The sequence below is a fragment of the Strigops habroptila genome, chromosome 3 (genome assembly GCF_004027225.2).
Source record: "Strigops habroptila isolate Jane chromosome 3, bStrHab1.2.pri, whole genome shotgun sequence".
In the NCBI taxonomy this organism is placed as follows: Eukaryota; Metazoa; Chordata; class Aves; order Psittaciformes; family Psittacidae; genus Strigops; species Strigops habroptila.
Genome location: NC_044279.2, coordinates 59,870,486 through 59,893,378, shown reverse-complemented (window position 1 = coordinate 59,893,378; position 22,893 = coordinate 59,870,486). Strand labels below are relative to the sequence as shown.

The following is a 22,893-nucleotide window of genomic DNA, read 5'->3' as shown; positions in this document are numbered from 1 at the left end:
CTGACAATCTCCATGGGAAAATAAAAAGAATGTTCAAAGGCATGAAAAAAAAGACCTATGAAGAAAGAATGGAAAAAAATAAAGTTACTTTTTACAAATAAGTAAGAAAAAAAGAAAAAAATTTTAAGATGGTAGATCCCTTAAAAATCCATTAAAAACTTTATATGAGTAAAGGGAACAATTATATCTTCTCACACAATGTAAGAGATAGGAGTCCTAAAACCAGTTTGTAAGCTCAAAATAAAAAGGAGATAAATTTTCCCATAGCAGGTAGTTAACCTGTGGATCCTATTGGCCCAGATGCTGCAAGTTAAACAAACAAAAAAAAATTACCCAAATTACCCAACATGTACCAATTATTACCAACGTAATCCAGTTAAGTCTTCTAGTATTTCTAAAGGGATACTCTGTTTTCTAGGTTCAGTGAGTAAGACAAGAGATTTGTGTTTCATTACAAAAAAAACCCCAGTTCTAACTTTAGAAAAATCTTTTTTTAAGAGTTTGAGAATAAGAAGCATTGGGAAAAACTGAGAGGTCCAAGTCAGGAATGCAGCCGGTTTACAAACACCTGCCTGGAAGCGTTTCCCATGTTAGACATTCTTTTAGATGTTTCCTTTTTATAACATTTGCACTGTTTCAGGATTGTCCCAAATTGTATATAAATATATTCCACGTAACAAGGCAATATATTTAGCCAGGTATTCACTGTATTAACTGGCCATTAGTCAGGCAAACTGTCCAGTCTTCGGTGAAAAATGAAGAGCTCCAGAGTTTTGTCTGGTGTGTTCAGTGGCTTAAGAGGGGTTTGTGATGCCAGGGTCTGTTACAGGACATGCTGTAACATCGCAGTAACCACACAGTGTTTCTTAGTAATTTGTTGCATTATAGTTTAGCTAGCAAAAGCAGCAAAGAAATAGGTGTTTTGCCAGTAAAAAAGACAAACATGGCAGAGTTTACTTTTACATTGTTTTATTTGTTTGTAGTCAAGAACTTGTTTTACACTACCTAAATCTTAGGCTACAAAGCAGTACACCACCAACTAATGAAGGCCAAACAACGCTCCATCTAACATGGGCAACAGAGAATATCTTTTTGCAGTCCCATCTTCTGCTGGCAGTTTTCTATTCTAATACGGAAACTTAAACAGGAATGGCTATGTTAACAAGTAATGTAGTGGATCAATGGCCCATTTTTAGGGTGAAACAGTGCTGATGACCCACACCATATGCAGTTCACAGGGTCTAATTTCATACTAGCTTTAATTTACTGCTACAGCCCAAATGCCCTTAAACAACTGGAATGCATTTCGTGTATTGCTAGCTTATACTTTTCAATTCAGTCTTATCCAAATTAAATATTCAGTTAATATGCTCTATTCAGTAACAGCTCGATTATGTGAGCCAAAACAACATTTAAGCGGTGAGATCAGGAGATTCCATTCAAAAAAACCACATTTTTAGTCTAAACTAATACCCTAACATAAGTAGTGTGTTTTCTGGGTTTGAGTCCCTTCCCGGGTCTTTGCTCCTTGCTGCTACCCTGCTTTGGGAGCAGCCTCCGTCAGTACTCCACTCAAACAGGATGGATGAGGAAGAAACATGCATGTAGCCTGTTTGTAACTTATTCAGAGATGTGATGAATACTAGCAACAGTATGAATTGTTCCAAAGATAACTTCGGAACATGCTGAAGAGAGGAAACGCTGCATTAGTGAGACCAAATCTGGCTAGCTGAAGGACAGCCAAAGATCTACACATTAATTTGCTAAGCCACGCACTACTGTATTTCGTTCATATGGTTTATGTTTGCAGTATTGCATTGCAGCCCGTCATATTATTTAGTCTTTTTGTAAGATTAGAAGGAAGCGAAAATAATCCTACCAGATTTACTATTTGGCTCAACATTTGGGGTCTCCTTTATCGAAACACGAAGGTTCTTTTATATTCCTGTTTGCAACCACACCACGATCACAGATCCTCACACATGCTGGTTTCGCAGTCCCAGTGGTGGGCACACACCTGAGGCAACTCTTAGCCAGCCCCGCTCCTTTGGGTTGCCCAAGCTTCCACAGCAGTCTTTCCTAAAGAACTTCTCAAGCATCAGAAAGCCAAAACCTGGCCGTGAGAACCATATCAAATCCTAATCCTGATAACTAATTCTGTTTAATGTATTCATAATCCCTGAAATACTACATACCTGTCTTTAAGAACCCCCAAAACAAGAACAAAAAAAGCCAACCCACAACAAACCCATGGAGTTTGGTTTAAAACCATTAAAGGACTCTGCCACCGAGTGCCCAGAGATGCACGTGTATTCCACTCCGCCTCGTTAACGGGCCCTCAAGCCCGAGGCTGCATAAAGGAGCAATTGGAGGCATGGCGGGCCCGGGCCATGGGGCCAGCCGGCCTCACCGGTCAAGGACGCGCAGCGGTCCAATCCAAGGGCTGGGCCCCGCACACACAAGGCTGGATGGCGGCAGAGGCGCCGCGAGGTGCCGGCCCGGCCCGACCCGGCTGTGAGGGGGCTGGAGGCGGCCCTGACCGGCTCCACGGCCGCCCCGGGCCGCCCGCAGTCCCGGGCATCGATGACTCGGCGCTCCAGCACCCTGACTTCCCTTGGAAGCGCCGCCGCAGCGCTAGCGCGGAACCCATCGAGGAGTCGGCGCTCGACTTCAAGCGGGGTCTCCGTGCCCGCGGCGCCATCTTGTCGTAGGGGCGGGGCGGTACCGGCAGAGCCGAGCTGGCGCGGCGGGGCGCCCCGGGGCCCGGCCGCGAGCGGTAGGGGTTGTTGGCCGCCCCGCTCCCGCCGCCGCCGCCGCCCGCTCCGCCGGCAGTGCTGACCCGGTAAGCAGCGCATGCGCCCCACTGCCGTCCCCTCCCCGCCGCGTGTCGTCACGGCGCGCGTACCCCGCGGGCGCTGCCGTGCCCAGGCAGCGGTGCCGGGCATGGGCAGGCCTCCACAGAACCGTTGCTCGCCGCGGCGCATGCGCGCCCGCTGCCCCGCCACTGCTCCCGCCCCTCCTACCCCCCCCCGCTGCCGCGCCGTGCGGTGCCGCTCCATGGGACACGCGCTGTTTTCCCCCTGCAGCCGGCGGGAGGCGGCGGAGGAGGAGCGTGAAGATGCCGGGGAAGCTGAAGGTCAAAATCGTGGCAGGGCGCCATTTGCCCGTGATGGACCGCGCCAGTGATCTGACCGACGCCTTCGTGGAGGTTCGCGGGGGTGCACCGCGCGGGAGGGAGAGAAACGAGGTCGGGCAGGCACCTGCCGCCAGGCCCTGCCGCGGCGCCCCCGAGCCGGGGGACATGGGACACGCCCCCCGCCGTCCGGCCCCGCCGCGGTGACAGGTGCCGCCGCGGTCTTGGACGGAGCCGGCTGCGGCTGCCCTCAGCTGCCCCGCCCGCCCTTGGGCGCGTTTAGTGCCTCCGGCCTGGGCCCGCGAGCTGCTCCCATGGCTGCAGCCTCCCGGACGGCGAGGGGGGGCTGCGGCCACCCCGAACCCCTGTCGGCGGGGACGTTGTGGAAGCAGTTTCTGGTTTATCCTTGATTTTTAGCTGACAGCCATGTAGAATTGGAATGATGTTTTAGAAATAGTCTTGATTGTTTTAAGCTTCTCCTGGCTGGAGGTTGTTAATGACTGGCTCTCATTGGTCTGGCAACCAAATGGAATCCATTTCGGGATTTGGTGGGTGTGTGGTAAGCCAGACGGAGAATTAATAAAAGCGTGTTTAAGTCATCTGTAGCTCTGAATATATGCATGCAGAGAGGTTGTACAGCCTTTAGTCTTCAGACCAATATTCTTATTTCTATTTAAAGTATTTGAAATATCAAAATTTTTTTAATTGGATTTTTAAGCTGCGCCAGGGGATGTTTAGGCTGGGCATTAGTACCAATTTCTTCACTGAAACGGTTGTCAGGCATTGGAACAGGCTGCCCAGGGCAGTGGTGGAATCACCATCCTGGAAATGCTCAGAAACCATGTAGGTGAGGCCCCCAGTGACATGGCTTAGTGGTGGACTTGACAGTCCTGGGGTAATGGTTGGACTTGATGATCTTAAAGGTCTTTTCCAAACCAGTTGATTCTGTGATTTGAAGTACTTAATATTGTCTGCGTGTTGAAATCACTTTATTGCACCAGAAGTATCTTAACTCCAGCCTTCTTTACAATTATATAATTAACAGGCAATATATAGGGCATTTCTTAGGAAGGGATTGTAAAATAAGTTGACTTGAGCCTTCTGTTTTATGATTCATTTTTTCTGGTATGAATAACTTAGAGCATTTCAGGAACATTCTATAGATTCAGAAATCCTACAGAAAAAGCAAAGAGGTGTTTAAAAATGGAATGCATGCCTGTACCACAAATTGTAATTGAGGTTGGCACAACAGTGGAATTAAGGTAGGAAAACAGAATGTCGTTCTAGAACTGTATAAATTGGAAAGTGTCATATCAATATCAAAATAGATTTTGGGTATGTAAGTCCCAATTTTTGTTCGGTGCTGAAAAACTTGATTGACATTAGACACTAAGCACATTGCTTAGTGGGACATTAAATCACTAATAAAGCAAAAATGCATTTGGCATGCTTTTCAATAGAGCTGAAATGGTACACAGTTCTGTTTTATTACAGGAATGACAATCATTTAACTTCATATTTTAGTGTTTGGTTTCAGATGTTTCATCAGCCAGTTTTTCATTTATAAGGACTTCTCTTTAATTTCAAATTTGATTAATAGCCTACAACAGCTGACACGCATGCTACTTGTGAAAATGGGAAACAGGAAATGCAGTTCTCTGATGAGTTTCATTTGGCCTGTTTTTTTGCTGTGGAGGAGAAACAGCTCTCCTGTCTTGTTGGCCATTTGTTCCCAACCCTCCTCCATCTGTGCCAACCCTACTGTCTTGAGTGTGTGGCAAAACACTTTTCAAAATTCATTTAGTTAAAAGACTAGCTTAGCATAAAAGGAAAATAGGACTTTTGAGAAAGATCAGTTTGCTTAGGTGGGTTAATGTGCAGTTTCATGAATGTCTTGGCACAAATAAGGCTAAAGAAATTCGTAGGTGGGGCCTTGCTGTTAGGACTGTTACTTAGGAAGACTGGGAATTGCCCCTTTGACATTTATCTCAAAATAAATTGAGCTTGAAGCTCTTGTTTCATTTTTCTGTGTAAGGTTGGTGAAACCATTTACAAAATGTTTTCGCTTAAATGGAAATGAAAAGCAGAAGTAATGTTAAGGTACTAGTTAATTACTAGCCTTTAACATTAATCTAGAATGAGGAAAGAAAATAGGAGAAGACTAGAGCTCTTGACTCAGGTTATGCACAACTTGGACTTTGCCAGCATGTGTGATCCGGAGCAAAGCAGCACAATTTCTTCTGTAATTGTGCTTCTAAATTTGTACTGCAGACAGCACTGTAGTGCTTGATTATCTCTACTGGCTTTAATGAACTAGCTTGACTACTGGAGAAGTTCAGTTATAACTGCCTGAGGCTCCAAGGAAACTAATTTACTCCCTAGATAATGTGTAAAAATAGGTTGGGTGGAGCTCTGGGATCTTGGCATCTTCTGGTATATAAGGTAGCTCAGTTAAAACTAGTGTCAAGATCACTTTATTATACTGCTTTGTGTGAATACAGTGCTGTTACTTTTTAGCTGCATCCACCTTTTGATAGCTAGATGATTTTTTACATTGAGTTTTCTTGGTCCTGTGTTTTCATAACATTCTGGCTTTTAACTTTAAAACTTACTTTGAAGTAACTTTTTTGAAAAGCATTACTGTTCATTAAATCAAGTAGGGGGCCCCATAGGTTTTTTTATTTCTTTGGTCATAAATGCTGTACAGAGTTCTGTTGACTCAGGTACATACAGTTATGTATACATAGCTCAATGTGAACTCATAATGCAGTTCTGCGGTGCTTAAGTACACCCAGCTTAATTAAAAAGCCTGAAACATGTGCAGAATCTCTGCAGAGCTGGGGTATGCACCTGTGCAAAATAATCACCATATTACTGAAAGGTATGAAGTGTTTGTTTAATAATTTCTTGAGGAAAAGCATTTAAAAAATTGCTATACAGTTTTCAGAAGTTAAGCCTAAATTTAGTCTCCAAAATCTATTTAGGCTTTAAAAAGAAAACAACATTCAGAATCCACAGCTGTTTTTAACTTCAGCATTTCTTTTATGTCAGCGTACTCATTATTTTCTTAAGAATTTTGAATTAATTAAAACCCGTAACTTTGGGTATTAGTAAGCATCATCAGATACTTGGTATGAAGTACTAATTAATTTGAGAGGCAACATTCAGGGAACTACAAGTGTTTGTGAATGGTTTGGAATAAGAGCTTCAGTGAAATGAAGTTGCCTTGGGCAACATTGTTTCTTGTATGGAGCATCAGAGAAATTCAGTTTCACTTTTTAAAAGCAAAACAAACAAACAAAAAAAACCCAAAACAAATGGGGTATTGTGCTGAAATAGACCAATATGGAGACCAAATGGAGATTCCTGATATAGGCTATTATGTGCATTAATCAATAGAATTATGGAGGATATTTAATCTTCAGTAACTGATGGCTACAGGGATATGGAGAGAAGTATTTATATAGATACGTAGTCCCTCTGTCCTTTTTGCCTACATGCTTTCTGTAATTTTATATATTTTAATAAAAGAATAGAAACTGATAAGGTTCCCCCTTGTTGCTCTGAATTTACTGATATGTGTCCAGCATATCAAGATTGCAGTTAATGGAGATGGTTTCAGTTATTTTCTGATGTGGATCTAGGGATATTTCTTAAATTTACGAAACAAATTTACCAATGTTACCATTCTTATTTCTATATTTCTTTTATAAATTATCAATAAAGCTGATTTAGAAACCCTAGAGAGAACAGTAATGGGACATAAGCTGTTAATATTTAGGTAGGATACTTTTACTTACATGATTTCTAAACAGAAGGCAAGGAGAGTATACAGGTGGCTTTGAATAGCCAATAGAAGTGATATTTCTACTTCTCAAGTGATTAAGGAGGAAAAAAAATTTAATATTGGTAGAGAGAGGTTTATGTGAAGTGTCGGTACATGGAAAGTTACCTACTGATGTATGTGAATTGATTAAAAAAGCTGATCTCACTGAAAAGGGTTTGTTGATGTTATTGACATAATGTATTGGAAATTATTTATTGCGTTTCTAAATTTATTAGTATTTGTTAATAACTGAATGCTTGTATTTTTAGGTAAAATTTGGAAATACAACATTTAAGACAGATGTGTATCCCAAATCACTTAATCCTCAGTGGAATTCTGAGTGGTTCAAATTTGAAGTAAGTACTTTTTAAGAGTTTGTATCTATATACACAGTCTGGTTTAGATGCCCTTAATGAAATAATTTCATTTGAGGCAGAAAATGAGTTTTGAGAGGTGGAGTGTTTTCTGTTTAAATACACATGAAGCCTTTTCAGCAAACCTATCTGCAGTGAGACCTTGTTTGCTAAAGGTGTCTCTTTGGCTTTTCAGAACTGTTTGTAAAGATAAAAGCTTGCCAGATTGGATCCAGCTCAAATGTTATTCTGTGTAATACTGAAACAGACAAGGCAGAAGTGAAAGTAGGGGGAAAATAACATTAAGGATCAGGCTTTTAGATATCCGTATGGGTATTGCTTGTATTTTTTTTTAAAGGGGTAATTTTAGTAAGGAAAGTTAATTGGTATTTAAAGTGTCACCTTGGGTTGCAAAAATAATGCACTTGACAGAGAAGAAAATGGAGAATTCCTATGAGAAAATTACAAAATAAAGAGCTTGGACAACAGCTGTTGGACATTTCATTTTCCCATTTCCTTATGTAATAATGAAAGCGCTCAGTATTTTCCTGTAATTGCTTCTTGATGCTTTTAAGGATATAATTCATTGATGTTCTTTGACATCATGCCCTGAGCAAGTGTTCACGTATTCTTTTTTTAAATTTTTTTCCCCTGCATTTTTTAATAATAAAAAAAAGATATTTTAGGATAAATTAATTGCTAAAAAAAATTGAATATATCGTACTGTTTCATTTATAGTGTTCTAGGATAATATCACAGCATAAGCATGGTTGTAACTATGTGTACATATACTAAGTGATGTAATAGCTGGTAATGTTAGAAACATTTTTGAGCAAATACGAAGTAGTAAGGTTAGGCAGATTATTATTCAATACAGTGCTTGAATAAGAGCATCTCTTAATCAGCAATCCATGTTGACTAAAAAGGTAGCAAAAAGGTGGGTGGTTTTTTTTTTTCTTCTTTTTATCTTTCAGTTCCTGGGGTCATTTTCTGGGGTCGGAAGGGAAAGAGCTGATCTGTGTGGAGGGTTAACTCTGTTCATAGGGGAAAAAGGTTTTTTGGTGATAAAAGAAGGCTCAAAATTCTATCTTTTTGCATGGAAAAATGGATTTGAGAAAGAAAAGAGCCAAACAGCAACAATAGGGGAAAAAAAAAAAGAAAGAATTCCATGTTTCAAAGAGTGGAAAAACACTAGCTCCTTTAGACATTGTACTTGTGTGTATGTGTGTGCAGTTTGATCCTTTTGCAAGGCTACAGTGCTGTAAACACTTAGATGAGTCATCCCATTGCACCTGGCAAACCTGATTCATGGTTTGCGGTGTTCAACACAAAAAGCCGTACAATTTCTGTCTTTGTATATCCTAAAAAATAGTTGAGGTGTCTGCGGATAGGTTGTTGCATTTGTTTAGTAAAGTACATGTCTGAAATTACTGGATTTTTACAGCAGTTTTTATAAAACGTTCTCTTTTAAGCCACTGATCAGTTTGGGAGGGCGAGAACACCAATAATCATAACTTCAGAGTACAATAATCTTCTGAGATGCTTTATCTTAAATTTTCCTTTTTTTCTAAATGAAAAGTATGTATTGTGGAGATGGGTAAATGAACCCAGGACAGTAAATAATCTAAGGAATGTGACTTAAACCAAATTATGTGCAATTTTAAAATGTGTAATTAAAATTTAAAATGTGTAATCTTGCTTTTCTGTTCTCCCAGTGGTGACTGTGGCTCCAGGATCTCGCTAGTCTGTGAAGGGTAAAATCGAAATAAGTGAATGTGGTGTTTAGATACAGGAAATCAAAACTACAGATCTGTCTGTGACAGGTCACTGTGCATAACTAACTCTCCTTTTTGTTTTTTAGGGTTTTTTTTGGGTTTTTTTGTTTTTAATTTGTTTTTCAGCTGTTTCCCTGCATTTTTAAAAAATACTCAGATTCCATGTTAATATTTGTTTCTAGGTAGATGATGAAGAGCTACAAGATGAGCCTCTCCAGATCACAGTTCTTGATCATGATACCTACAGTGCTAATGATGCCATTGGCAAAGTGTACATAGATATTGATCCTTTGCTCTACAGTGAAGCAGCTACAGTTATTTCAGGATGGTTTCCAATCTATGATACCATTCATGGTAAGACTTGCTAATTTAGAAGTAAAATAATATTGTTTGAGATGTAATCTACTTCTTACAGTTTTCATTTCTGTAAGCTGTCTTCAGAAATTTGTAATAATTTTAGCTTTGGGAGCTGGAAAGCTACTTTTCTGGTGGGTTTTTCCTTATTTCTGGCATGAGAAAGTTTCTGACATGGTAGTTCAGACCAGTGCTTGGCAGAATGCCTCCCATAAAACTTGTGACAAATGGAAAAAAATCTTCATGCAGTATTTAAAATAGTTACTGCAAAATTGAGATTAAAAAATAATCCAAACATACTTTTCCAATTGCCATGTGTTTACTAAAAGAATACACTTTTGCTGAAGTCACTTGGGGTGTGCCTTCCTGAGATGTGAGATATACTTCACTTGAGATGGAGGGACAGGACATGACATACCTTCAGCATGAAGTACAGGATGAAAATCCTCTTCCCTGCAGAAATTACTCTCAGTGCTAGGTAGATTTCATCAGAATATCTTGAAGATATGAGAAAATGAAGTTAATGATATTTTTGCCTTTGATTTTAATGAAACACAGCTTTTGTTCCAGAAAGTCAAGGTCAGTGTACAGCAATTAGCTTGCTGCTTGAATACCTTATTGCAAAACATCTGCGTTGTTGCCATTACCACCCTTGTTCATTATCCATTTTACAGAGACCTAACTATGTTAAGAGCTAATTATAAATCATTGTTGGAACATAATTAATGGTATTTACTAGATGATCATCGTTACTGATGCAGAGTTTTTTTTATGTTTAAAACAGTTATATTGAAGAGGTTGTTTTTTGAGAAATAAACATTTCTTTTTCTTACTTATCTTTTTATTCCCTTCCCATTTTACTATTATACATTTCTGTTTGAAGTTAAATTAGGTGAACACCTGTCTTGGGATGTGTACCACTTGTATCACTGAGAGAATTAGATTTCTCTGTATTTTTCTAGATGTTAGTATTTCACAGTTGTTTTCTATTTAAGTAAAATTAGAATTCTTATATTTTCATGTTCATACCAGTAGGTTCTAATTATCTTCATCCTTGGCAAGCAGTAATTGATGCTTCCTTTAAAAAAAAGTTTGTAAATTTTTTTTTTTTTTCTTTGCACCTCAACATGATTATCTATGAAAATACATGAACCCAAGGCACTTCCTGTTATAGTAACTGACGGCTTCTTTCTGTTGGAATTTTGGAAGATAGATGTAGTTAACTTTACTGTAATAATGTCAGAGACAATTTACAAATTTACTGCTTTTGTTTGAGTGTCAGATGCTTCTGAAAGAAGGCTTCCGAAGACACTAGAGATCAGACTCATCAAGAAATTTAATCGTCAATATGTCAGAACCTATAATATGTGAAATGATTGTGTTACTGGGAAAAAGAAGAAAAAGCTCAGAATAAGAAAGTAGAAAAATCAAAAAGGAATGGCTGCGTGTTGAGAAAATATTCCATTAGTAACACTTAATTGTGGCTAAAAATTAAGCTTCATCTAAAAAGTCTGTAATACCTTATTTTTTGTGTAATTCTTCGCATAGTCAAAGTATTTTACAAACATTTACTGTGCCACTTTGTGGTTCTAGAAAGAACCATGCATGTTCTCATTGGATTGAAATTCAGAGAATAGCTTTGCTGCAGTTTTGAAACCATTTCAGGGAGAAAATGTAAAAGCTTTTTGGTGTTGGTCACAGCTTTGTGATGTGAGCAGGACTCCAGCTTTAAAGCAGCTATACGCAAAGGTAGTACTTCCAGCCTTTTGTGCTAGGATATCTTGGGATGGTCACAGTACTTACATACTGATGTTCACCCATCCTTCATTGATGGTGCAGGGCAGAGGAGCAGGGAGACTGTAGAGGAGCATTGCATACCATAGCAGAGGCCACTGCAGTATCAGGAGGCTGGATGGCTTCTCTTTTCCCAATCCCATTTTTCTTCTGAAGTCCTGTTCACTGCAGCAGGTATTTGAGGACTGTTGCTTGCATAGCTGCAGCCTCAAAGGCTTGGCAGAACTAGATGCTTCCTCTGAGACAGCATCTCTGCAGCAGATCTGAGAGGCAAGGAAATATCTTCCTGCGCCTCTGGTCCAGGCTAGAAGTGGCACATGAACTGAACAGTTCTAGCAGGGTTGTAGTACCTTTGCAGAAAAGCTAACTCGCTGGTAATAGAAAGTGCATTAATTACTAGTAATAGGGAATAATTAATATGACTAGTTTTATGTTAGCTTCTGATACAGCTTCTGATTTTTTGTGGTTTTTATTGACAGGTATACGTGGGGAGATCAATGTGGTGGTGAAAGTAGATCTCTTCAACGATTTAAACAGATTTAGGCAGTCATCCTGTGGAGTCAAGTTTTTTTGCAGTAAGTAGAGGAAAAAGGTACTTTTGAAAAGAAAACTCCCCCCCTGCCCCTTCTTTTCTTCTTTCCCTGTTTTGTCAGTTTCCCTTCTTTCACCAGCTCATTGCATAAGTCCAGTGGAGATTACATTGAAGCCATACAAGTAGCAAATGCAGAAAATTGTTTATTTTGCTTTAATGTTTTTTAATAAATATTTACTGTTCTTATTTTAAAACAGTGTGAATATCCCCCTTGGGTATGTCCACCTTTTAACAGAAAATCCCATGCGTTAATTTCTGGACTTGTTCACATTACTCATTATATGTAATGCTATTACATATTACATTCAATTTCGTTGAATTCTTGGTTCATAGACTTATGCCTTACATCTTTTACGTATATGTGTCTATATATATTTTCTTTAACAGCTACATCCATTCCTAAGTGTTACAGAGCAGTAATAATTCATGGATTTGTGGAAGAACTTGTAGTTAATGAAGACCCAGAATACCAGTGGATAGACCGAATTCGTACACCAAGGGCATCAAATGAGGCTAGACAAAGACTTATTTCCCTCATGTCAGGTATTAAACATGCATGCTCAGTGAGGGTGGTGAAGCACTGGAATGGGTTGCCCAGGGAGGTTGTGGATGCTCCATCCCTGGCGGTGTTCAAGGCCAGGTTGAACAGAGCCTTGGACCACATGGTTTAGGGCAAGGTGTCCCTGCCCATGGCAGGGGCGTTGGAACTAGATGATCTTAAGGTCCTTTCCAACCCTTACTATTCTACGATTCTATGCTGTAATGGTTATTGCTGCTTTTAAAAATACTCACTATTTAAATACGTGACTTGCTTAAAACAAAATTGCATATGACTTTTGGTAGTAATTATTATTTCAGTTCACAGTATCTTTTGTTTCTGAAGGTTCTGTTGGCCTAACTGATGGCCATTATGTCTGACTTTTCCCCCTGAACTTCCCCTGTTTAAGCTTAAACCCATTATCCCTTGTTCTGTCGCTGCAGTCCCTGATGAAGAGTCCCTTTCTGGCATCCTTGTAGGCCCCCTTCAGATACTGGTAGGCTGGCTGCTATGAGGTCTCCATGCAGCTTCTCCAGGCTGAACAGCCCCAATTTTCTCTGCCTGTCTTCATGCAAGAGATGCTTCAGTCACAATTATGAGCTATTTACCTTTTGTTTTGTAGGTGAATTGCAAAGGAAGATTGGGTTGAAGGTGCTTGAGATGAGAGGAAATGCTGTTGTTGGTTATTTGCAGTGTTTTGATTTGGAGGGAGAGTCTGGACTAGTAGTGCGAGCCATAGGAACAGCCTGCACGTTGGATAAATTAAGTAACCCATCAGCATTTTTGCCTGCATGTAACTCCCCATCCAAAGAAATGAAGGAGTAAGTATGAATTAAGAGTTTGTAGGGAAACAAGTTTCATCTCTCTTCTTTTCATACTCATTCAATTTTACATAACTGGTGTGATTTTTTTTTTTTTCCCCCCAGAATTTGTTTTTCTTTTGTAGTTTTATTTGTCTGCAACTCAGATTATATTGCACAATTTTGAAATGTTTTAGGTTGGATTACTTATGTTATTTCCTTAGAAGCTGGAGTGGTAATCCTTACTTAATACGACTTTTTTGAATTTATATAGCAATGGTATTACATGTCCTTGGATTGTGATCCACCAATTTCTGAACTAATAATTAGTTCTGCTTTGACTGTGTTTGTACAATAAACATTTATGTGAGGGCTTCTTATGACATACCTTCTGTCCAAGATTTTCCAAGTTCATTACAATCAGGTGTATGTATTTATGCTGAGCATGTAAGAAAAGATAAATTTTGAATTCAGACAGCTCTGTCAGTGATTTAGTGAATGACCCTGAAGTAGTCTTGTACTTTTCTTGTGTGCTTTGCTTTTTACTGTTGCAAAACAATTAGGGCTATTGCAAAACAGGTCAAGTTAAATAGTGTACTTGCAGAGAAAACTTCATGATGAGAGGTAGAATTTCTTGATCTTTGTGATACCTACTGCAGCACCAAACACAGTTTAGATACGTTTTTTTAAATGTGCATACAAGTTAACAGAAAAATACTTGCAGTTATCTGTAAATTGTTACTACTTTGGTGTTTGGATAAATTAGTTCATTTCTGTTTGGTAGAGTGATCCAATTTCTGGAAGGAAAAAACAGCACCAAAAAGTGCTTATGCTATAATTCGAGAGGTATTAATTGAAGTATCCATTTTCATTAACTGTTGTGTCATTGCAAGAGTGATTAGGTATTTTTGTCATGCAGGCATCAGTGTGCTCTCACTTCGCAAAATTACTGGTTTCTCTTTCAAATCATAGCTTGTTTAACTTGTCTTAATTTTAAAAATTTGCCATCAAAAGAGCTTCTGGATACAACGCAGCATAAAATAACAGTGGTGATTAAAAAACAAGGTGGGCCTGGTAGCTACCAATTTAAACAGCATTCATAGATCAGTAGCTTTCACCCTGGAGCAAAGTGTGCTAATGCCACCCCCCAGATAATCCGTGTTCAGCTTGGTGGTGCATATTGTAAGAATCATTCAGTCCAAAAATGGGAGTGTTTCTCAAAACCAGCAAAATTAACTAATACTTCTTATTCTTGGCTTTACTAACTTGATGCCCTGTTGCCAAAGAATCAATTACGCATTCGCAAGCTAGTGCTTAAGCTGTTCCTTTCTCTCTTTTTATTTCATCTGGACTCTTGCATGCTAGGAATTTAAATCTACTTAGAGTCTGCTTACAATAAGACATCTCCTCTAGCTAAACTTCCCTGAAATCATTTATAACATAACTTTGCAACCTGTTTGTATGTATTGTTTTCTTTTCTTCCACCCTGGCTGCAAATTCTCTCAGGTCTCCGCTGGTTCATCCGCCAAGCCATGGATGCCGTTCGACTCACAACAGCCCAATTCACACTGCTACTGGCTCACGACTTACTCAGAACTTCTCTGTGTCTGTTCCCACTCTCATCTACACTGGTACGAGACTGCTCAGACTCAAGAGCTGGGGAGAGACAGGCCACAGGCACAGTGGTCGCAAAGGGCAGGCAGGCAGGGAGTGTAGGCAGGTACCACCCATCTTTTCTCCCTCATTTTCTCATGGAGACACCTTCTGTTGTCAGTGAAGAACTACTCTGTGCAGCAGCTGAAACAAGGCAATAGTTCCTTGCAAATGCATTGGAGTCTCTTCCACAAAGCCACACTCTTCATTTCTTTTAACAGGCTTATTTTCAAAGAAATGAAGTAAAACAAGTTGATGTATCTGGGGAATGTTCACAATTTTGGAGGAAATAATTTTTTGATTGGAGTTCATGATTGCTTTCAAGTGTAATTCAGATACGGTATTTAGGTTTTGAAATAGTAATAGGAAGGGTGTGTGCCATTTGTGGAAGAGATGGTTTTAGAGAGCAGGTAAGTTAATCTGTGCATAAGTGAACTGTTTGTCAATATAGTTGTTCCCATAAAGACTCTCCTCTTTGCTCTGTTTTTAGCTGTGGCATGCTGCTGATGCTATAGGATAAGGAAACATTTTTTATTTTTTTTTTCCCTTAAAATGCATATGTGTGTATATACATAAATGTATGAATAAACACCAATATAATTTAAAATCATTTTTTCTTTATTAAACTAACTCAAAGCATTGTGTATTTGACCAGATTTTTAAGCCATAAACTGTTTTCAATTTTTTTTTTTTTTTGCATATATATATATTTTTTTTGTCACATCTCATGCCTTTCATTTGGCTTAATTGTTTCATTGTAGATTATCAGCATCTAAATGTAGAATGCTGAATGGGTAAAACAGCATTTCTTTGCCTCTGGCCTCATCCCCAGTCTCGCACCTAAGGAATAGCTGCTGGCCCTGCCCCAATCCCATCCTGGTGTTGGATCATGCTGCTGTCAGCCAGGTCCTTTGGCACAGGATTACTGAATATGTTTCCACCTTCTTCTGGCAGGATTCCCTTCAATGAAGATCCCAATCCCAATACTCATTCATCAGGACCCTCCACCCCTCTGAAAAACCAAACCTATTCCTTTTCACCTTCCAAGTCCTACAGTCGACAGTCCTCTTCTTCTGACACAGATTTGAGTTTGACACCCAAAACTGGTAAGGCGCTTCCACCCACTGTTTGTTTAATTTGTGTTTCTCTTTTTATATTTCCATTCAACCCCTTTTTGCTTTTTTGGCATTTCAGTTATCAAAATGATGTGGAAATTTGAGACTTCAGATAGCATACCTCAAGCCTGAAAGAATTTCTGTAGGGTTAAAATTGAAATCCTGCCTATATTTCCACTATTCTGAATAACATTAAAATGACATTTGTAACACAACTGTATTCAAATAAAAATTAAAAATCTCGGAGCACTAAGGGATTCCTAAGTAATCACCTTTTTCTTATTTCCTCCATTTCATATTACAAATCATGGGAGTACATTTCTCACCACAATATGAGACAGTAGTGCTAAAACTATGTAGTCTTCAAGCCACATGTGTTGTGCTATAAGTATATTGGATACATCTATCTCTGATTTTTAACTCCTTTTTGCAAATGCAGTACTAGGAACGTAGCAGCTGCTGTCTTTTTATTCTCTTTGGTATACGGAAATGGCTTTCCATACACACTATACATCTTGAAAGTAACAAATTATACTCCAGCCATCTTCAAAAACCATTTTCCTTTCTCCATTGGTCTGTCATAATTTCTTCAACTTACTGTTTCTTCCGTACTTATTTTTTAGTTTGTGGTTAGAATCATGCCAGTAATAATGTCAGCACAACTCAAAGAATTATTGTCTGTTTATTCTCCATTATGTGACCAATGCCCAGAGTTTTGCTACCGTAGGGCAAAATATTTTGCAGAATTGTTCATAAAAGTTTTGTTAGTTTTTAAATGATGTTTTAAATTGTGGTATTTGAAGCTCAGAAAGTTCTTGTCTCCGTCTAGTTAGACAGTTTTTAAGCATATTAAAGTAGTTGATTCAGCTTTACTTGAGCACCCCTTTCAAGAATTTTTCCAAGTAGATAAGTAAAATGTTGCATCCAAATGCAGCTGTATTAAATATTTTACCCATTTTTCCCCCTAGATACCTGTTTAAAAATGTTCCCAGTTAGCACTAAGAAAGGCAACCTTCTATCTTCTCTGTCCTTTATTCAAAAAAACAAAAGCACTTTTTTTTCTTTTTTTGACTGTTTTTTAGCTGAATTGAGGTGGTCACTTGTATAAAGGACCCTACAAATATAACTGGGTGCTTATTATATAGGAGAATCATAAATTCATGTGTTTGGCTTACTGAGTATTTAAAAACCTGTTTCTTTTGATCAGTTTTTCCCTAGTAAGTATGATGTCATGTAAAGAATTTAAATGTAATGTAGGTGGTCATCTTTGCAGCTATAAATGTTCTGAATTTGTGGAGGTGGCAACTCACTGTGAATTTGTCAAGTTTTTAAAGCAGCAACCTTAAATCATTCCTGGCAATGTTACGTAGGTGGATGGGGCCCTTGGCCCTTTCATCTTGAGTCAGTTCATTCAGAACTGAAACAGATTGTGTAATTGGTACCTCTTATTTTTAGGGATTTTTCAAGTATATAAGGATATTTTTTGGCTATCTTTTTAGCATTAAAGCTAACAGTGGTTGCATACTTTTGCTTACTAGCACTGTCTTTTTAGCAACTTTTAACTATGCTACTGAAACTTGCCTTAAGAGGATTTGCTAGTTGCATTTAAAAATTCTGTATCTTGGTGTGACATGCTAGATTTTAAATCTTAATAGTTTAAAAGGGCAGTATGTCTTTAGTTGTTTGGTTTACTTTTTACAAAAATGTGGTGATGTGCAGAAGATAATTCCATAACATACTGAATTCAGTATGTTGGGTTTTAACAATTCACTGTATACGTCCAGGCCTCTGTTTTAATTTCCTAAGACTGTTGCTAAGTTGGAATATTTCAGTGTGAAAGTTGATGATGATAGTGTTTAAAAAAAAAAAAAAAAAAAAAAAAAAGTCAAATGCAAACATGTCATATGACACATTAAATATTATCATATTTGTGATACCCATCACTCAGAATGGCTGACATAGAAAGTGAAGCATTTTCTGATGTTTCTGCAGTACATTATGGCCTGCCTTATTTCTCAGTCAGGTAGCTAGTGTGTTCATGTTTTTGAGATGGAGACTAACCTGAAAAAAGAGTCCAGATACCACAATATGAATAACTAAATAGAGGAGACTGAAACTTGCATCTGCTTAAGCATCTAGCTTTCAGCAGCACCAAATGAGGAGAATATTACCTTGATGTCTTTTATAAAATAAAATTGTAATCGTGTTATCCATTCTGGTCGATATCTGGTCTAAATATGAGGGAAGCTTATTCTATGCTGAGAAAGCTTGTTTTTGTTTGAAGTTAGATTTCTTCTGTGATGTATTTTATACCACTGCAAACTAAGGGAGTATCAGGCTGACAAAAAGCATGACATTTTAAATCAGGTGGTACATTTTGATGTGACGTATATGTATGGAGGAAATTGAGAAGGTGGGAACTCCTTTTCTTAATGGGAACTTAGAATTCTGCAAGATGCATGACTTTTAAAAGTCATATAACAAATCCATGGAAAATTAACTTTTTATACCTAAATAATCAAGGTAGTCAGATTAAGTGTGTGAGAAGACTGTGTTATTTAGCCTTTACTCCGTAGTATTTTGTTATCAAATTTTGTATGAAATTTGAAATACATATTAGATTACCATAGCTTTTAAAAAGTTGAATTCAAAATAAAGATAATTAGGTCATGATTTTTAAAAACATGCTTCTCATTCACATTGTGGAGCTGTATTGTCATTCCATTTCTTTGTATGTTGAGAAACAATTTAGCAGTAAGTGCTAGTTCACTTTGAGAAAAAAGCTTCATTTTGATTTCTTTCATCTGTTTCTTTAGTCATCTTCTGAATCTACATTTCTTTGTCTCTATTACTTTCCTCCACAGCACCTTCCCCACAGGGACCTAGGATTTTCCTGTTTCCCAGCTCCCTTACACTCTCTTGTGATTCCCCACATCTTAAAAAGTCCTGTCTCCTCCTCTCGGGGTCTAGCCTTAACCCTCTACACTCTAGCCATGTCAGCCCAGTTGTTCTGAGGAAAAGTGTTTCTTTCACTGAAGAGCTGCTTCTGGCTGCTTCTGGTAGGATCAATCTATTATGGCCTTTTAAACAAACTTTTAAGAAAATGTTACTGTTACTTGATATAGGGGCATTTTACACACACCTTCTATAACCCTGTGGTTTTTTGTTCAATTAGCCTCTGAAAACTGCTGGCTACATGACTATTCATACCATCTTTCACCTCTGCCCCAGAAGCTTGAAACAGCTTCAGAACTTCTTACAGGATTTGAAACATACATAGTTTATACTACAAACCTTTCTCCTTTATCCTTGAAGAATTCTCTTTGGTAATTGGACTAAAATAATCGACTTTTTTAACATCCTCTCATTCCCTTCACTTTGTTGTTCCTACATTTTGCATGGAACAAGTACTCACTCATTAATTCATTCATTATTTATTGAAATAATAGCTATCAGATGGCTAGCAACTTTGCTCTTTAAATCAATTTTTTTAAACAAAGCCCGTCCAAACTTTTTATTTGTACTGCCTCCTTTTCCATTTCACTGACATGCATTATTTTCATAGATTTAATTTAAATAGTTGGTATTACTGCTTTTTTCTGTAGAAATTTATTTTGATAAGTTTGTATTTTTTGAGTTTGTTTTATGTCCAGTATTTATGCTATGTTTGTCTGTCTTTAATATTGTATAGTCCCTGACAATGATGTTTAGAGTTATTATCAAATAGTAAAAGCAATTCAATATTTTTTGATGGGACTATACAGATACTAATATTTTTTGTTTCCTTATCCAAGAACAGCTAAAAATACTTGTTAAAAATTGTATTTTTACGTATGAATATGTGGTAATGATAGCCTAGTAATTTTTTAAAATGTTAGGAATGAATTAACATACATTATTAAGTCTGGTATTATTTCCAGATCTCCTAGTCTTTGGTTAAAAGAAATAACTGCATTTTGATGTATATGTATAATCTCATTCATGTTTAATAGATGCTTGATCAGAAGAAAAACTAGCAAGGAATTGTTGTGTTAAATTAGTTACAAATTCTGTAAAAGAAAAGAAAATCTTGGCTTCATTCATAACTGTTTGCACTGTGGTGTTTGTAATTCATTCTGCTCCTGACACTTTTTTGTTCTTTATCCTATGCTTTCCTATACAACTTAGGTGTTTATTTTTGCTTTGTCAAGCTAGCACTGATATACGAGAAATACCAGTGATAGTATATTTTTAGGCATGAAGTAGTACCAAGAAAATCTGATTCACCAGCATTGTGTTTACTTTAGGAAAAACACAATCTTGGTATGTGTTTATTTTTTAATTTTGTGATTTCTACCATAGAGCAAATAACTTACTGTCATACATATAACCTGTGTCTCAGCAGTCTCGTTTAAGAGTATAGTTCCTTGATAACAGGTGATTCAACATCAAAGATACTTGTGTATATGATCAATTTTTCATCTCTTCAGAAAAGCTCCTGTACTGTAGGGGTGAAAGTAAAATTTATGAAAGAAGGAAAGAGATAATTACCCATGATATGCAAAATTGGAGTTTATTTCTTATTTTAATTTACAGATAATCTGCAGGTTATGTGTGTGCAAATACAGTAATCAAAGTGTGGCAGTTTTAAATGCTGAGCAGTAGTCCTTTGCTTATTTGAGTGGATCAGATGAGTGAATATTTCATTACATAGATTTTAAAGAAAATAAAAATAATTGGTTATTTTTTCAGGGTTTATATTTCAAGTCAAAGGATGTACAGTGCCTTTGCAATTTTCTTTTTGGTCCCAGTTGTGTGTTATACAGCTACTGCTGTATTTATGAGTACAGTCTCCTTCCAGTGGTTAGGAAAGTTGTTTTAGTTACTCTGAAACACTCAGAAAGCCAGATTTTGATTACTTTTTTTTTTGTTTTTCTTTTAACTGTATGATAGTAGAGACAGATACTTGACTACAGATTAATCTGGCAGAGAGGCAACATTCAACAGTGTGGAATTAATGGTGATTTTGCAGCCCTTTTTGATAAGGGCTGAAAATCTAATTATGTAAAAACTTCCTGTGGAAAGCAGAGAACGTATATCTGTATTGAAATCATAGGCAAAAATCCCAAGAAAAAAACAGTTACATGGCACAGGAAAGAAATGCAAGCCCAGACCTTCAAGTTTTTTTATTTTTAGGTTTTGAAGGGGGAGGAGGTTTGGGTTTTTTTGGTGGGTTTTTTTTGTTGGTTTTTGTTGTGTGTGTGTAGGGTTTTTTTTGGGGGTCTTTTTTTTTTTTTTTTTTTTTTTGTTTGTTTTTTTTGTTTGTTTGTTTTTTTTTTTTTTAATTCAGGTTGACAGCAGAAAAAGATCTTGGATCAGGAGGGTTTTGTCCAAATGCTAAAAAACCACTGCTAGTCATGTGAAAACCAGCCCCCAAAACACCCCCCAACCCCAAATTAAACTGTGATGCTCAGCATTTGCTCTTTTTTTTTGTGATAATTACAATTATGGGGGTAATTTGACTGTTCTCAGTGACTATTTTTTATATTTTTAAATAAAAGTTTTATTACAAATTATAATACATATTTCTTTGAATGTCATTTGTACTAATACTCTTCAGGAATGGGCAGTGGGAGTGCTGGAAAAGAAGGGGGGCCATTTAAAACTCTTTTAAGACAACAGACTCAGTCAGCTCTGGAACAAAGGGTAAGGCATTTTCTACTTCTATTTCTAATCTACTAAAGTGAAAATTTAGCTTGTAGTAAGTTAAATATTTCCTGTTAGTTTCTGTTTAAAATTATGTGTAATTTTTAAGTCTGAGAACTTACTGCAAATATTGATCATTTAATAGCCTTTTTATATACAAATTATTTAAATTTTAACATATTACTAAAGCATTAAGAAAAGTGGAGCAAGTAACTGTAAAGTGCACAGTACTCAAGTGGTTACATTTGGTGCTGCAAAAACCAGTTATTGCAAAAATTACTTTTTAGTCTCTGTAAGTTACTAATGCATGTGCAAGTTTAATATTTTACCATTATATATTCAGTTAAGTTTTTACAGAAGCCAAGTCTTGCAATAGATTTAAACAAGGTGAAAATCAGATTTATAATTGCAAAAATTGTTAGTTTTGAAAAATGGAGTTGGTGCATAATTTAGCCTCGGTTCTACTGCATGAAATGGTGTGCATGTAGCCTTTAAAAATAGTAAACATACCTAAACCACTTCCCAAACAATAAAAGGGCTTTATAGTTTTACAGCTTTTTGAAGAACCTCTATTAGACTGAAAATGCCATCTGTTATTGTGCCGAATAGACTGTATAATAAAAAAAGTGGTTTTATTTATTTAAATTTGGAATGAGTCCTTGCAGCTTTATATCCTGCTTTTGTCAAAATGTTATTAGTGAGGTATCTTGAAGGAAGAAATGTGGATGTTTTCCTATTCAGAAATAAATTCTAGTTTAATTGTAATTTCTGACAACCTGAACTACTTACGTAGAACCATGTATATTTGTTGAAAACAAGATCAGCTGCATCTGTGAAATATAAATTAATAGCTGCTATTTTGAGTAAGTGGATGATTCTCTTCTCATTTTTTGTGTTATCCGTTGCTAAGGGAGGATTGCTTCATAGGTTCTGTAGAAGGCGGGTATGTTCCAAAACATTGCGTGACTCTTCGTAGCCCTTTTCTCTTGTCTTGAGGATTTCTAAACAATTATTTGATCCCGCCCCCTCCCTCCCCCAAGTTTTGCAGTTTTCTTTGTAATCTTGTTTACGCAGGATTCTTTCATATTCTGTTATTTTTAAGAGCATTTGTCAGATCGGCATATATTTGCTTAGTTACTGTTTTGCATGCTCATACCTTTCAGTTAAATTTTTAGTTTAAATACAAATCCATGGCTTTTTGCTTTTAATGTTTTAGTTTGAAAAAAATGCTTTAAAAGGAGACTTTTCTCTGTTTACCTTTGATTTTTTGCTAGC

At 37.5% G+C, this 22,893-nt stretch overlaps 1 protein-coding gene across 20 annotated transcripts in view; it reads left to right on the top strand.

Annotated features, from left to right (window-relative positions):
- The first annotated feature begins 2,709 nt into the window (after positions 1-2,709).
- C2CD5 (C2 calcium dependent domain containing 5) overlaps positions 2,710-22,893 on the top strand; it is a 62,721-nt gene continuing 42,537 nt past the window's right edge. For 10 of the 20 annotated variants that reach the window (XM_030480787.1, XM_030480784.1, XM_030480782.1 and 7 more), the window contains exons 1-9: positions 2,916-3,208; positions 7,229-7,315; positions 9,270-9,441; positions 11,715-11,810; positions 12,215-12,370; positions 12,988-13,186; positions 15,773-15,924; positions 18,798-18,992; positions 21,533-21,618. In XM_030480787.1, coding sequence (XP_030336647.1) covers positions 3,119-3,208; positions 7,229-7,315; positions 9,270-9,441; positions 11,715-11,810; positions 12,215-12,370; positions 12,988-13,186; positions 15,773-15,924; positions 18,798-18,992; positions 21,533-21,618 — 1,233 coding nt within the window. In that variant the 5' untranslated portion in view covers positions 2,916-3,118. Of the gene's footprint in view, positions 2,843-2,915; positions 3,209-7,228; positions 7,316-9,269; positions 9,442-11,714; positions 11,811-12,214; positions 12,371-12,987; positions 13,187-14,671; positions 14,797-15,772; positions 15,925-18,797; positions 18,993-21,532; positions 21,619-22,893 lie in introns of those variants that run through there. The other 10 variants (XM_030480792.1, XM_030480789.1, XM_030480788.1 and 7 more) reach the window with 5 other exon arrangements.